This window comes from Erithacus rubecula (assembly GCF_903797595.1).
Source record: "Erithacus rubecula genome assembly, chromosome: 26".
Taxonomy (NCBI): domain Eukaryota; kingdom Metazoa; phylum Chordata; class Aves; order Passeriformes; family Muscicapidae; genus Erithacus; species Erithacus rubecula.
In genome coordinates, this window is record NC_136678.1 from 2,806,641 (window position 1) to 2,822,730 (window position 16,090).

The window sequence follows — 16,090 nt, forward strand, 5'->3', positions numbered from 1 at the left end:
CTGCGGGGGCGGCAGGCGGGGCGAGCCGAGCGCCGGGCGGTTTCCAGGGTAACGGCAGCGGGCCCGGCCCGGGCTCGGTGCCGGTACCGGGGCCGGTACCGTGCCGGTCCCGCTGCTGCCCATGGCCTGTCGCGATGCCATTTCATGGTACCAGAAGAAGGTGAGTGCGGCGCGGGGCGGGCGGGCGCGGGCCCGGCCGTGCCCTCAGCCTCCTCTCCCCTCAGATCGGGGCCTACGACCAGCAGATATGGGAGAAGGCCGTGGAGCAGACCCAGATGAAGGTACCGGCGGCGGGGGGGGCGGCGGGCCCCGCGCCCCTCGCCGCTGACTCGGCCCTGTGCTCCGCCCCGCAGGGCTTCAAGAACAAGCCGAAGAAAAAGGGGCACATCCAGCCCGATCTGATCGACGTGGATCTGATCAGCGGTGAGCGGTGCTGGCTGTACCGGTTCCTCTCTGGGGCCGAGGGAGCGGCTGGAGCTGGGTCAGAGCAGGGTTGGAGATGAGGAAAGGCTCTTCCCCAGAGGTGCTGGCACTGCCCAGGCTCCCCAGCGAATGGGCACAGCCCCGAGGCTGCCAGAGCTGCGGGAGAGTTTGGACACTGCTCAGGGATGCACAGGGTGGCATTTGGGGGAGTCTGTGCAGGGCAGGGGATGCACTTGATGATCTTTGTGGCAATCTCCCAGCTCAGGATATTCCATGATTCTGTAGGTAAATCACAGCAGAACCTGCCCTGCTGCCAGGGGAGCCCCTGCTCGTGAGCTCTGAGCCTAAAGCAGCGCTGAAAACCTGAGAGCAGAGCAGGAGAACCTGGGGGTGGCTCTGCAGGAGTGGTTGGAGCAGGGTTGGGTGGGCAGCGAACTGTCTGCTGAGACTGTGTCACTTTAACTGGTGCCCGAAGCTGCTGTCACCCTCTGCTCAGCCCTGCAGCAGGGCTGGGGCTGCCCAAAGGGCAAGGCAGTTCTTGTGATTCACACTTAATGGTGGCTTGTTTCCTCTTTAATTCCAAGGCTCTACCTTTGCCAAAGCCAAGCCTGAAATTCCCTGGACGTCACTGACGAGAAAGGGAATTGTGAGAGTGGTGTTTTTCCCCTTGTTCAGCCAGTGGTGGATACAGGTCACTTCCCAGCGTATTTTTATGTGGCTCTTGGTGCTCTATGTTATGCAAGGTGAGGGAACAGGCTGTGCTATAAACCATCTCCTGCAAGAAATGTGACATCAAAGAATGTATGGATGTGGCTCTTGGGGAGATGGGTAGGGGTGGACTCGATGGTCTTAGAGGACTTTTCCAAGCTTAGTGAGTCTATGATTTTGTAGTCCATAATCTAAAGCATGAGGATCTTGTCTGAAACCTACCTAATGTGCATTTCAAGGTGTGAAAAAATTAAACAATAACACAACAAAGCAAAGCAAAAAGTAGTTGAAACAGACTCTAATTTTTGCTTTGGTGCCATTTCCCCCTTTCCAGTCGTAGCAGTGGTGCTGTACTTCATGGTGCCTGTGGTGAGTGCCAGTGAAGTGATGGGACCCCTGTGCCTTATGCTGCTGCTGGGGACAGTTCACTGCCAGATCGTGTCCACGCAGGTGAACAGACCTGCAGGGAGCAACGGGCTCAGCCGGCGCCGCAGGTGAGCACAGCAGGGCCCTGCTGGGACAGCTGCATCCAGCTCTCCCTCCCTCAGCTTGCTGCAGCAAAGATTCCCTCCTCATTTTCTCCCTTGTGCCTTTCCCAGTGATGCCCTGATGTGCTGGGCATAAGCAGATTTTTTTTTATTTGGAAGCCACCATTCTGTTTGCACGACTTCAGAAAAATGGCATCCAAAAAGCTGTTCAAATCTCATTCAGATCTTTTAAGAAAGACTTTAAAGTGGGTTCTTACACCAACTTAATTCTCCTTGTCTTAAAACTCAGGAAGTTACGTAAGCCTGTGGGTGTGGATGGGAACAGTTGGTCTCCTCCTGACAGAAGCAGCAGGGAAGAGCAGTCTGGCTCTGCATCTCTGCTGACCAATTTATCCAGCCTGCTCTTCCAGAGGAGGTATGTGATCCCTGCTGGGTTTGTGCTGCTCCTGACACTGGGAGCAGTTTGGTACCTGGAGAGTGAAGGCACAGCCTGTGCTGTCACTGACATCCCCACAGCTTGTCAGGCTTTTCTTGAATTAAAACTTTTGTGGTAATGTGGGAAGCTGATTCCTCAGGAATATTTAGTATGTCCTTATTAGATCATATAAAATTAGACTGTACAAAATTAGATCGTGTGTAACCGAGTGTTAGATTAGCTGTAGAATGTGGTGGAGTTTATTTATTAGATAAGTGACCTTATTTGAGTGAGTGCTCAGATTATATTCTGCTTTAGCTGATTTCCAAAAGCAGTTGTGCCTTCTGGTGTGGACAGTTGTCTCACTTTGGCACCTTCCTCCTCTAAAAGTAACTGAAGGAAAAGGAGGAGAGATTGTATGGGATAATGTTTCATTGTTTTCTCCTGTTTTCCCAGGTGAATTTTCTGATGAGCTTCCAGGTCACAATGTTCTTTCTCTTCATGGGAACTTTTTGTCTTCTGAATTGCTCTTGTTTTTTTTAAAAAATAAAATTAATGAAGATTTTCCCTTTGATTTAGAAGTTTTAAGATACTATTAAAGTTACAAAAGATGTGCTGAATGAGGGTGAAGCAGATATAAATCTTTTTAACAGACTCAGCACACAAAGCCTGCTAGCCAAAGAAAATTATTTATCCCTTAGGTATCTTGTTTGCTGCTACACCTGTATGCCAATGGAAGACTAGAATGTTTTACCCCAAAGAGTTTTTCCCTGACATAAAAGCATTTAATTGCACTTTCTCTCCTAGGAATAGAAGAGTAAAGCTGGTAGCTGAGAAAGGGACTGAGACAGAAAGTGGTGTGAGTGCTGAGGGTGATGGCATCAAAGTCAGACAGGCCAGATCTGAACACAGGCTGCTGCACTGCAAAGAGAAAAGCAAACTTTCTGATGGGGAGAAGAGCCATCAGGTACTGCCAGGGGATTCCTTTGAAATCACAGTTTCAGTGTGTTCCTTGTGTGCCCAGAAGTGTGTTGGTGTTTAACTGTATGGTTTGATCTAATATAAGACATCTTTGCCTGCATTAGGGAACCTAGAAACCCCTTTCTGCCCCTCAATGAGCAGCTGAAAAGGTGCTGGTACATTTTTTTCATAAAGTTTTGAGTTGGAAGGAATATTAAAGCTGATCTCATTCCACTCCCTGCCATGGGTAGAGACACTTTCCACTATCCCAGGGTGCTCCAAGCCCTCTTCAGGCTGGCCAAGTATGGTCAAACACAGACAGTGCTGGGATGTGTGTTTTACCCAAGTGCTCTGTTAATTGTTGACACTTCTGATCACAAGGTGTTCAGTTAAGGGAGAGTGCTGATAATGACTAAATAAATTGGCCATTTTCAAAATCAGTTCTGTAAAATATTTTTTCTTGCAAGACTGAGACATCCCTTGGGAAGAGAGGAAGAGCTAAAGCATCATGACCTCCATTGAAAGCTTTGAAACATAAAGATTTTGGGAATTACTCTCGAGTTTCCTCTGGGCCAGTGATGTGTTAACTCTACATGAACCTGGAATGGATCCTGTGTGGAATTCTGTCATACTGTGTCATCCCACCTCCTCTCTGGGAAGGAGTTTGGAGAGGGGCAGAGCTTGGTGTAGGGGCACAGCCCAGGATTTTGGGTTTGTTACCCCTCAGCTCTTAGACACATCTGGGCTTAAGGCTGCTGGTAAGGCACAGCCAAGAGCTGCTGCTGCCTCCTCCTCTTCCTGCCCTTGCCCCAGCTCCATCTCCACTCACCCAAAATTCTCTCTCATTACCTCTGGGGCAGGACAGGAGCAGGGGGAAGGAGTTACAATCTGGGAAGTCTCTGTGATGCCAAGAGAATTCTGTTTTTCTGTGTTCTGTGCTGGCTCTGCAGGCACTGAGGGCTGTGCTGGGGGGCAGCTCTGCCTCTGAGCCTTTGATGGGACTCAGGCTGGTCCCTGGTGTGGCTTTGGCTGTGCATTTGTAGGATGATGGCACCAACAGGGAGGGTGTTTCTGATGAGCTGTCGAGTGAGGAGGATGCTGAGGCCACTGCACAAAGGATCCTGTTACACCACAGCATGGAAGGGGCTTCCAGTGACAACAGCTATGAGGAGAAGAGGAAGAGGCCTCTGGTTTCTCTCAACCAGGCTGTCTCACAGGTACCCAGGTGGCATCAGTGCTGTTCTCCACACCTTGCTTTGCTATGGATAATGAGGTGGTTTTCCTTTGGTCTTGGCAGGTCAAGCAAGCCCTGAAAGGTGCCAGAGACTCTGACAGTGTTGTGGAGTCTGAACTGGAATCTACATTATACAGGCAGGTATGGCCATTAAGTCAGGAGAGGGAGCTTTCCCAGGCCTGGCAGGTTCACAGAGCCAGAGAATGGGTTGGGCTGGAAGAGACCTTAAAGCTCATCTTGCTCCAACCCCCTCCATCAGAACAGACACTTAGGAAATGATTGTGCCTCAGACTCCTCAGGTGCCAGGTCTGACCTCCTCCCTCCCTGCTGCTTGGCAGCTTTGTAAACCTTCCCCATGTTCACATACCTGACTGTGCTGTTTTGTTAAACAAACCACAAACAAACAAACAAATAACTGACTCTGTCCACAGCAAAGGACAATCCAAGCTGCCTCTAATTGCTCCTGTGCAATTAGAAAGAGCTGCAATTGCTCTTGTGGTTGGGAGGCAGTGCTGTGCTTGCAGCTTTTAAGCTAATAAATTTGGATTTTAAAATCACAGACTATCCTTAGTTGGAAGGGACCCACAAGGATCCAGTCCAACTCCTGTAATGAAGGAATAAATCTATTCTGTGAGATATACTCAGTCATTTCATTACCTTGTTTTTTCCACTCACCCTACCTGATACATAAATTAATGCAAAATAGAGATGAGATATTAAAACAGATTATGCAAAAGGCATTAAAAAAAAGACATTTTTGTATTAAAATGAGTATGTCAGTTTTTATTTTGTAGTTTGGGAATGGAGGTAGGGAATTAATGATCTCTGTGTGAATTTTGGTACAGAAATGCTTTTTTCCTAAAACATTGTCTTCAACCATTTCAGCTGTGTGGGTGCAACTGGGAGCACTCAAAGCTCTGGGAATCTGGGGAAAAGAGGAGGAGAAGGAAGAGAAGGAGAAAGAGGAGGGAGGGGGTGGAGAAGGAGGAGGAGAAGGACAATGAGGAGGAGGAGAAGGATAATGAGGAGAAAGAGAATAAGGAGGAAGAGAAGGATGAGGAGGAAGAGGAGGAGGACAACGATAAGGAGGATGAGGAGGAGAAGGACGAGGAGGAGCAACTAACAGAACAAGGAGACACAGTCTCAAGCTGTGCCAAGGGAGATACAGGTTGGATATTATGAAAAAGTTTTTCACGGAAAGAGTGATCAAGTACTGGAATGATCTGCTTGGGGAGGTGGTGGAGTCACATTCCTGGATGTGTTTAAAAAAGACTGGATGTGACACTGGGTGCCATGGTCTAGTTGAGTTGTTAGGGTAGGGTTGGACTCTTGATGGTCTCTTGCAACCTGGTCATTCTGTGAATTCTGTGAGAAGGATGAGGAGGAGGATGAGGATGAGGATGAGGATGAGGATAAGGAGAATGAGGAAGAGAAGGAGTATGAGGAAGAGGAGAAAGAGGATGAGGAGGAGGATAAGGAGAATCAGGAGGAGAATGAGTATGAGGAGAGGAGAAAGAGGATGAGGAGGAGAATGAGGAGGAGAAGGAGTATGAGGAAGAGGAGAAAGAGGATGAGGAGGAGAATAAGGAGAATGAGGAGGAGAAGGAGTATGAGAAAGAGGAGAAAGAGGATGAGGAGGAGGATAAGGAGAAGGATGAGGAGGAGAAGGAGGGCGATGAGGAAGAGGAGAATGAGGATAAGGAGTAGGAAAAAGAGGATGATGAGGATGAGGGTGAGGATGAGGAAGAGGATGAGGATGAGGATGAGGAAGAGGATGAGGATGAGGGTGAGGTGCTGGTGTTCCGAAGCAGACAGGCTGTGCCCCCTGTGCCCCGCAGGAGCCCAGGCCGTGCGCGGGCGCGGCGCCGCGCGGCTGCAGCGTGAGCCGGCGCGACTCGGAGAGCACGCGGCAGGACTCGGAGACCGAGGACATGCTGTGGGACGACCTCCTGCACGGCCCCGAGTGCCGCTCGTCCGGCACCAGCGACAGCGAGGAGCGCTGCGCCAGGGACTGCCGCAGGGACACCAAGGAGGATGTCTTCCAGCAGGTGGGTGCTGCCAGCCAGCAGCTGGGAGCGTGTCCTGCTTTGGAGGACAGGTGTCTGCCAAAGAAAGGCAGGAGCTTCTCTTTGAAATGGAGAGTGTAAACCACCTCCCTGCCAAATTATTATGATTTTGAAATTAAGCGGCTCTCAGGCAAAGATACAGGAATTAGGAATAACAGTTCTTTACTAGGAAAATTAAAATAGAAATACAGTATTACAAAGAACAATCCCAAACACTGTCAGAGTCAGAATCCAAGCTGACACCCGTCAGTCAGTCAGGGTGGTGGCACAGTCCCATTCCATGGTGGCTGCATCCTCCTGCAGTGGCAGATGTGGTTCAGCTGGAGCAGTGCTCCTGGAGAAGATGCAGTTTCCTCTGAAGGTGCAGGGATGATGTGGAAAGGTCTGGCTTTCCTCTGGAATCCAGTGGGAAAGGTGCTCTGGTGTTCCAAATTTCAGTTTTTATCTGGGTAGGAAAGGCTTGGCTCCTCCCCTGGCTGGAGCATCTCCCAGTGGGATGATGGAATTTTATCAGTCATGCACTGGGACTCAATGGCCATGAACAGGAGATATCTCCTGGAGGGAGGATGGGCTGTGGGAAAGATAAAGATGATTATCCAGCTGGTTTAAAGATGGCCCATTAGCAGATAATGTGTGCCAGGAGATAAAGATCACTGCCACACCCAGTTTCAAACAATGGCCTATTAACAGGAGATATCTCTCACAGGGATAAGAATCGCTGCCACACCCAGTTTGTGACAATGGCCCATTAACAGGTGATAGCTCCTGGATGAAGGGTGGGTCATGGGAAAGATAAAGATGATTGCCCCAGCTGGTTTAAAGATGGCCCATTAGCAGAGAATATGTGCCAGGAGATCAGGGTCACTGCCCCACCCGGCTGCAGCAGATGGGGACAGAATCCACATTTCAGGTCACATCCTGTATTGCAACCCAACACAGAGTGCTTCTCCCCCTTCCCCATCTTCCCAAAGTGAGGGCACATGGAGGTGCTGTTGGCATAAGGGGAGCAGCCTGGATGAGGCCAGAGTCACATGGAAATCTGGAGTGCTCTAAACGATAGCAGTGATTTGTGATCAAATCCATCCCTCCTCTCTGCATGGCTGCTTATCCCAAAACAAAGTATTTCACCCAAAATGGAATTCCCCCTCAATCCAGTTGCATTCTAGGCAAAGGCATTACTTACAGCAGGACCCACTGTTTGCACTCTTCTTTTTTTTTCTAGAACCATCTGTTTTGGCTGCAGAACACCAGCCCAGCATCTGCCAAAGTGAGTGCTCTGATCTGGGAAGGGAATGACTGCAAGAAGGTGGACATGTCTGTGCTGGAAATCAGTGGCATTATCATGAGCAGGGTAAGGGGGCTGTGTGGCATTGCAGCCTCTGCCTCACACTTTGGAAAACAACCACCAAACCCCTGGAAATAGTTAAACATGCAAATATTAGGGGCAGTATGAAACTGGTCCCTCCCCAGCTGCAGAGATGGTTGTCCCACATGTTCTTATTGAAAAACTGCCTAACCCCCAGTTTAGGAGGACTCTTGAAGACTGATGAGTGCTGATTATCACTGATTGCCTCTGCAGGGTGCTGGAGGTGGGGGGTTGATTATTTGGCTGATTGGTTTTGGGTTTGGACTGAAATGGGTGGAATTATTTTAGGCCTTGTCCTATGAAGGGAAGGGAAACCAACTGCTTGCCTGAGTCGATGCTACCACAACAACAGGACTTTTCTTTGATGCACACCTCAGTTAATCATCCCATTATTTTTTTCCTGCTTGCCAGGTGAATGCCCACCAGCAAGGAGTGGGGTATCAAATGCTGGGAAACATCATCACCATTGGATTGGCCTTCCTGCCATTCCTGTACAGACTGTTCCGTACAGACAACCTGGAGCAGCTCTGCTCCATTTCCCTGATGGAGCTTCTGCACATCTTCTGTGGAGCCCCTGCCAGCACCCCTGTGCTCATCCTGTCTGCCATCAACTTCCTGGAAAGGCTCTGCTTAACCTGGATGTTTTTCTTCATGATGTGTGTTGCTGAGAGAACCTACAAACAGGTGGGTTGAAAGGTCCTGGTGCCTTTCAGGAACCTGGAAAACAGGAATAAAAATGGGATGATGACCTTAAAGCTCATCTCATGCCAGGCCTTGTCAAGGTCAGGGAGGGGAGTCTGGGAAGACTCTTATAGATCATTCCCAAATTATGTCTATTAATGCTATTCCTGACACCCCTGTTCCCCCTTACCTGCCCCAAGGTTTTACTCTGTCCCCTCTCTGTTGTCCAGAGCAGCTGTGGCTGCCTCATCCCTGGAAATCTTCAAGGCTAGGTTGGACAGGGCTTGGAGCAACCTGAGAGAGTGGAAGATGTTCCTTCCCATGGCAAGGGCTGGAAAAAGATGGGCTTTAAGGTCCCTCCCAATACAAACCAGTCTGGAATTCTATGAAAACAGCTGCTGCTAGAGAGGTTAAGCACCCAGGCCTCATGCTGGGCTTCCCCAGTGACCCTTTTTGCCAGGTACCACTAGGAACCCCAAGCAATCTGTTCTGTTTTACACTAATTTGGTTCTGTTTTTAACTTGCAGAGGTTTTTGTTTGCCAAGCTCTTCAGTCACATCACATCTGCTCGGAAAGCCAGGAAATATGAAATCCCTCACTTCAGGCTCAAGAAGGTGGAGAACATCAAGATCTGGTTATCCCTTCGCTCCTACCTGAAGGTGACTTCTGACCTGGGGTTTGGTTATTGCAGAGGGAGTGACAGTGGCAGTGCCAGCTGTTTGTGTGAGTTTTGTCTGCACACCACACTCAGCCCTGACCCTGTGTCCTTGTTTTTGCAGAGACGAGGCCCCCAGAGGTCTGTGGATGTTGTGGTGTCCTCAGTGTTTTTACTGGCTCTTTCAATTGCTTTTATCTGCTGTGCCCAGGTGAGATTTTAACCTTTGTGGTTTATTAAGTAGTGAAAATCCTCCCAAGTGCTGGAGGTTTTTTTTTCACCAGCCTACAAAAGGCTTGAAGTGGAGCAGTTTGACCCCAGAGTAACATAGAGAGTATAGCATTTTTAAAGAGCTTTGTCATTTTTAGTTGGAAAAAGAGGCTCATTCTGTGCTTGCAGAGCAAGGTCAGGGGTTTTATAATCATTAGGAAAAATTCAGGACATGGCCATTTGGGCACAAAGGAGAGGAGACTGCCCAAGGACCCCAGGTGTTCACAGGACATTTATTCCAGAGGGCTGATTGGACCATGCTCTGTAATCACCATGTGGAAAAGCAGGTCAAGGACTATTACTGGCACCTTTTAACCCTTGGCTAAACATGTTTAGGCAGAGTGCCAATGCTGGAGCTGTTTTCTTGCTCAGTGCTGTGTTCAGGCACATCCTTGATGCCCTGAAGGGGCAGCTGTGGTGGCAGAGACTGGTGGTTTGTAGATACTGGCACTGCTGTGACTGTTCTTGCAAGCCAGAGGTTTGCAGAGGAAGGAATGACAATCCAATCCCATGCTGGGAAAGGCAGGAGCAGCTTAGGCTGGCTGAGGCTGCCAGTGGGACAAGGAAAGACTCTTCATTGCCTGTTAGATGGACAGAGGGAGGGGAGAGGAGCAGAAGGAAAAAAATACCCAATTCCAAACTAAAGACAGGTTAGAAATGAGAGCTTTCCCTGTAACCCAATCACAGGAGTGATTTACACTTCCTGGGAAGAGCTGTCAGTGGCTGTGGAGCACCCAGGGCTGGGCAGAGGAAGAGCAAGGGCAGTGCTTGTGCACTTGTCCCAAGAACACACACTTTGTCAGTGACATTTAGTGCTTTGTTTTCTCCCCTTGCAGGTTCTTAAGGGTCACAAAACCTTTCTGAGTGCAGCTTACAACTGGGAGTTCCTGATGTGGGAGGCAGCACTGCTCCTCTTTCTGCTACGTCTGGCATCTCTGGGCTCTGAGACCAACAAGAAATACAGCAACATTTCCATCCTGCTCACTGAGCAGGTAGCTCCCTTTAGCTTGTTCTCCCCTGGGCTTTGGGTTTGTTTGGATATAATTATTGTATTTCAAATCAGCTTAAATACTGGAATCAAACTTTAAAATGTAGGAATCAACCCTTGTGTTGGCCAGAAGGCAACAAAGCACTCACTGGGAGGGATGATCTGGTCCTGTTGGGACAGACTCAAACTCCAAAGTTCTAGATTATTTTGGTCTCTGGGTTAATGTGTGTTAGCCAAAACAGTTGGAAAAGAATGGTGTTATCAGTGCTAAATTCACTACTTCAGAAATGGCTCCAGTTTCCCTTAGTTAGGAATCAGTTGGGGCTGGTGCTGGAATACCAACCCCTGGCCTGTCATGTCTGTCACAGATAAACTTGTACCTGAAGATGGAGAAGAAGCCAAACAAGAAGGAGCAGCTGTCTCTGGTAAACAATGTGCTGAAACTGTCCACAAAGCTGCTGAAGGTGAGGTGCTCTGCCTGAATGGTTGGATTTTATGGAAGCAGGAAGTTATGGCAGTGTCACATGGCCCTGCCCTTCCCTTGGCTCTGGGAGCTGGTACTGACAAAGGGGATTTTCACTGCAGAGGGAGCAGCTCAAGGCCAGTGTGGGTAATTAGTGCTGTGAACTCTTGATGAGCAGTGGTTTAACTAAGTGAGAGGAACTGGAGTGAGCACAGCATCTCCTGACTGCTCCAGTCTCATTTTCCTTCAGCAGCTCTGATGCTGGAGCTCACTGCCAGCAGCAGGGAGAGATTTGGGAAGGAGTGAGCAGGTTCTGGGAGTCCCTAGATTGGGCTGGGTGATTCTGCAGCCTGGGGTGTCAGACTCTGGGGTTGCTGCAGAGACTTTGGATTCAGCAGGAGATGTCTCTGGAGCACTGGCAATTCCTGCTCATTTATTTTAAGAGAGGCAGCCCAGTCTGTTGGAGTGTCAGGCTAAGCTAAAAGTCAGAGGATGAATTCTTTGGTGTTGGTGGGTGCTAATGGACCCTGGTCCTGTCCCTGCAGGAGCTGGATAGTCCATTCAGGCTGTATGGACTGACCATGAACCCACTGATCTACAACATCACACGGGTTGTCATCCTCTCTGCTGTCTCAGGAGTGATCAGTGACCTGCTGGGATTCAATATCAGAGTAAGTGTCCCTGTGCCAAGCACAGAACAGCCCTGGGGTCACTTCTGGGGTCACAGCCCCAAGAGAAGCCTGGGTTTGCACTGGGAACCCAGACACCAGAATGTGCTGGGTGTGTCCCCACCTCCCTGAGACAGAGCTCACTTCAGTTTCAGTTCCTTCAGGTGAAGCTGTGAGAATCCAGGGTTCCTCCCTTTATCCCAGTCCTCCTGTGACTCATCCTGAAACTGGAGCTCACTGAGCAGAGCAGGATGGGCAGGAGACACAGAATGTTACCTGGAGATGAAGATTCCTGTTAGACCCAAACTCCCTTTGGTGTCTCTTTGCAGTTGTGGAAAATTAAACCATGAGCTGGCAGAACATCATCCCTGGCATTTCCACCAGATACCAGAGAAGAGAACCAGCAGTGTGGGCAGAAAGAAGAAAACTGACAGAAATCTGTAATTCCAATTTTTAAACAGATTCCCAGTGTGTGTATCAGAAGTTTTCTTTCTGCTTTACTGCTCTCCAGCATCTGGAATGAACTGGTCTCATCAGTGATGTCATCCCATGGCATGCACAGAAAAACTGGATTAATAAATCCTGGCAGCTGGCACTGAACCAGCAGGAACTGGTGTGGGACATCAGGCACTAAAGCCATACAAGAGCTGCAGCTGGGGGGGCACCAGTGCCTGTGACTGGTGTTTCTGTAAAACCTGCACTCTGGGCATGTGACCAGGAGGGACTCAGCCCTCCTGGGGCTGCACTGAAATATTCCAGGTTAGGAATCCTTTGCTGCACTGACCTGCCTGTGCTGAAGAGCTTTTATTTCCTTAAAGCTCTGTGTGCTCAAGGCTTTGCCTCCATCCTGAAGCACCCCAGGATGCACCAGGTGAATTCCCCCTCCAATCCAGCAATACCCAAATCCTGCTGGTGGCTTGTGCTGCAAAGAAATTATCAGTATTTTTGAGGACAGTGGTTGTAGGAGAAAAACCTTTCAACAAACTCTACAGGCAAAGTGTTCATGAGCTGGAGAATGTTTTGTTCCCTGGAATACTCAGCTCCATCCTGTCCTGGCTGGGACAGCAGCTCTGCTCCATGCTGTCAGCAGTTGGTGCAGCCCAGCACTGCAATAGAGCCTCACCCTGAACACCTGGGGAGGAAATCTGGGGGGAAAAAACAGCTTTGACAGAGACTTCCTCAGGTTCATGTTTAGAAAAGTCATGGAGAGCAAGAAAATATTTGAAGGCTTCTGTAACATTTCCCTTCACTGGCTCCAATGGCTTCTATTTATTAGTAGTGAAAACAGCAAAAATGGAGGAACTTCTCATTCCTTCACAGGAGTGTAAAATGGAAGAATTTTTGGTAGTGAATTATTTACAGCTATTTTCTGTACAAGGAAAAGTTATGAGATGTAAAAGGAGGTGACAGTTTTATATAGCAAAATGTGCAAATAAATCTGCAGGACAAGCACTTCATCATTGCCAACGGTTTCTACAGCACTTGATGATTTTTATACCATCTTTTTCAACATCTGTTACTGGAATGGGGGGTCAAGGAAACATCCAATAATAAATTGCATTTGTTTTCCAGAACAGCAGCATGTTTGTGGATAAAATCTGGTCACACCCCTGAAAGCCAACCAAGAGCCTGGTTTAGGCAGTGCAGAACCAACAGGCCATGAACTGGAGCTGGGTTTTAAGATCTGTGTAAAAATCATGAGTGATTTCCAGGTCTCTCCAGTCAGAAGCTCAGGAGTCTGTGTGAAGCTGCTGTACAATAAGTATTTACACCATCACATCCAGCCATGGTGCAGCATTCCAAGGCCACGTGGATGCAGGAAACACAGAGAAAAGGTCTGGGGAAGGGGAAATCCCACACAGGTAGGACATGGTCACATTCACACACAGGAAAACAGGAGAGGTGATGGCAGGGAAATCATTTCAGTGCTGCCAATTCCTCTGGAATTAAAGGTCTGGGTTTATCACTGTCCTCAGAACTCAGGGTGAGGGCACACAACATAACCCAGCCCAACCTCTGGGGAGAGCACAGGAATATCTGCACAGGCTGCTCAGAATATTGAATATTTCACAGCCCTACTGCAGCCAGGGAGGATTTGTACGTGTTCTGCTCCACAGCAAACCTCAATGGATCACCCAGCAGCTGAGCACAGTTCAGAGCTGCTTTAAAGCCCTTTGAATTCCCAAAGTCTTTGTTTTAAAAGCTGTTTGAGCAGTCAGCTGTCCTTGTGAAGAATTTCACTCACAACTGCCTCACTGGGCTTCGTTAGCCTTTGAAAACATCCAAAGTTTCAAAGCCAAAATGAGATACTCTCTTACTTTCAAAGAGCAAATCCTATCAGTTTGAATTTTGAGTAAGTGAAGCTCAATTTTTTACTCCTTTCTCCTTCTGCAGACTGGACCAATGGATTTCTTTTCCCACTTTTCTACAGTCATTAAACACGTCAGATGTCAGGAAATCATCACTAAATTATGAATTATATAAATCCCTTCAGTCTGTTCTGACAGCCATGGGGCTGATGTGACAGTGATTTCTGGGGGTAACATCCCTCTGTAAAATATCCCTGCCAGCCCAAACCACAGGTGTGAGTCCCCTGTAGCCTGTGTGCCATCAGCACTCCCTGATCACTCATTCAGAGGAAACTGGGGAGAGTTCTTACACACACAGGCAAAAACTACACTGAGGAAACTGCTCTGGACTCTATCCCAAGGTCAGTTTTTACCTCTACAGAGATAAAATATCCAATTCCTAATTAGCAATAAATAATTAAAGATGAGACTTCAGTCTCAGCTCTTCATCCAAGCTGAAGATGTCATGGTGCCACAAGTGAAACCAAAGGAATTATGTCACTGAACAGAACCCAGGGTTTCCTCTCCTCACACAGAGGTTTGCAAACTAAACCCCCCTGAAGCAAGAAACTGAAGTGGTTGTGTTCAGAAAAAACAAAATCACAGAATTGTGTCAAATACCATATTTAGCTCCAGGGCTTTGTGTTGAATATTAAAATCCCAGGAAACAAATCAATGGAGCAGCACCAGTGGCTTTTTTGCTGCCCTGGGCCTGACAGAACCAACTGTCCCTGTTGTCCCTGGCCAGCAGGAGCACGAGGGACTCCTGATGTCAGCATGTCTGCAGAAAAGCCCCACTTCAGCCCAAAGCTGTGCCTGGAACCACAGGGAGGATCAGGTGGGCTGGATACAGGAGAGAGCTTGGCACAAGAGCAGTGAGTCAGGATCACACTGGCAGCAGAGACACTCAGGAACTTTGGTCACTTGGAGAAGCTGCAGCAGACACAGCCTGCAAAGGGACACAGGGACACAGCTCATGGCACAGCAGCCCTGAAGCCACCCACAAGGTCCCTCCTGAGCTCAGATAAGGACAAATCAAATACTTCTCCCTCTCTAACCAGTTTCTGAGAAGAGAAGAGAAGAACCAGTGCTTTAAATGAACCTCATTGGAAAACTGATTAGAACATGTTCCCTGATTCATCCTTTCCTGATAGTCCAACTTTCCCTGATCCAATCTTTCCTGATAGTCCAACTTTCCCTGATCCAACCTTTCCTGGTCTCCAGCCTTTCCTGATATCCAACATTTTCTGATATTCCAGCTTTCCTGATACCCAACCTTTCCCTGATCCAAACTTTCCTGGTACCCAACCTTTCCTTGATCCAACCTTTCTCTGATATCCCACGTTTCCCTGATATCCAACCTATCCAGGCCTCCCACCTTTCCTGATATCCAACATTTTCTGATATCCAACTTTTCATGATATTCCACCTTTCCCTGATATCCCACCTTTCCTGTCTCCAACCTTTCCTGATATCCAACATTTTCTGATATTCCAGCTTTCCTGATACCCAACCTTTCCCTGATCCAAACTTTCCTGATATCCAACCTTTCCCTGATATCCAACTTTTCATTATATTCCAACATTCCCTGATATCTCACCTTTCCTTGATCCAACCTTTCCTGACATCCAACTTTTCCCTGATATTCCAGCTTTCCTGATATTCCAACTTTCCCTGATCCAACCTTTCCCTGATCTCCAGCCCTTCCTGATCTTCCATCCCAGCTCCCCTGACAGCTCCAGCCCTTCCCTGGCTGCAGCCCCTGCCAAGGTCTCCTCTCCTCCATCCCAACTTTTGGGCTGCCTCACCCAAAAAGCAAAGCCCTGGAGCTCAGTGTGACCCCACAGGAGAAGGAGGAACACCAGAGAAAAGAAAACATCAGCACTGAAAAGCTAATTACTGTGAAGAATGGGATAAGGGAAGTTAACAATACCAAGAATTCCACATCCAGTTAAGCCTCCCAGGCAGGATCTGTGCCAGCCCCAGCCTGCAAATGCAGCACAAAGAGAGGCAGAGCCAGTGCCAGGGAAGCACCAGGGCTGTGGCATCTCCTGGGCACTGGGCTCAGCTCCACACTCCAGCCTCTGAAAATCCAGCCAAGAGCCCAGTCATCCTTGGTTTTTGTGCTGGACCCACTTATTTTTCTATATTTTGCTTTATTTTGCTTTTACTGCAATATCCAAGAGTGACTTCCTTAAGCAGAGATAAGAATGAACATCATATTTTGGAAAAAAAAAAAAAATTAGGTTTCTATTTCCAAAGATGGCACAGAACAGCAACAGCACAATGTACACACAAACATTGCTTAAAAATTCACTTACCTGGACTGTGATTCCCCTCCCAGCTCTCTGCTCCAT

At 48.3% G+C, this 16,090-nt stretch overlaps 1 protein-coding gene across 3 annotated transcripts; it reads left to right on the forward strand.

Moving 5' to 3' along the window:
* Positions 1 to 12,959, forward strand: PHTF1 (putative homeodomain transcription factor 1). Of its 3 annotated transcripts, XM_079327130.1 has the most exons (18): positions 6 to 160; positions 225 to 281; positions 354 to 423; positions 1,008 to 1,166; positions 1,466 to 1,625; positions 1,909 to 2,034; positions 2,842 to 3,001; positions 4,038 to 4,211; positions 4,292 to 4,369; positions 6,067 to 6,276; positions 7,517 to 7,645; positions 8,072 to 8,344; positions 8,869 to 9,000; positions 9,121 to 9,207; positions 10,103 to 10,258; positions 10,623 to 10,718; positions 11,263 to 11,388; positions 11,715 to 12,959. In XM_079327130.1, the coding sequence occupies exons 1-18, from the start codon at positions 122 to 124 to the stop codon at positions 11,733 to 11,735; spliced, it is 2,253 nt and encodes a 750-aa protein (XP_079183256.1). In that variant the 5' UTR covers positions 6 to 121; the 3' UTR covers positions 11,736 to 12,959. The 3 variants fall into 3 exon arrangements, with proteins under 3 accessions (XP_079183257.1, XP_079183256.1, XP_079183255.1); XM_079327129.1 differs by having other exon boundaries at positions 225 to 423; XM_079327131.1 differs by lacking the exon at positions 8,072 to 8,344 and having other exon boundaries at positions 1 to 160; positions 225 to 423.
* Positions 12,960 to 16,090: the final 3,131 nt, after the last annotated feature.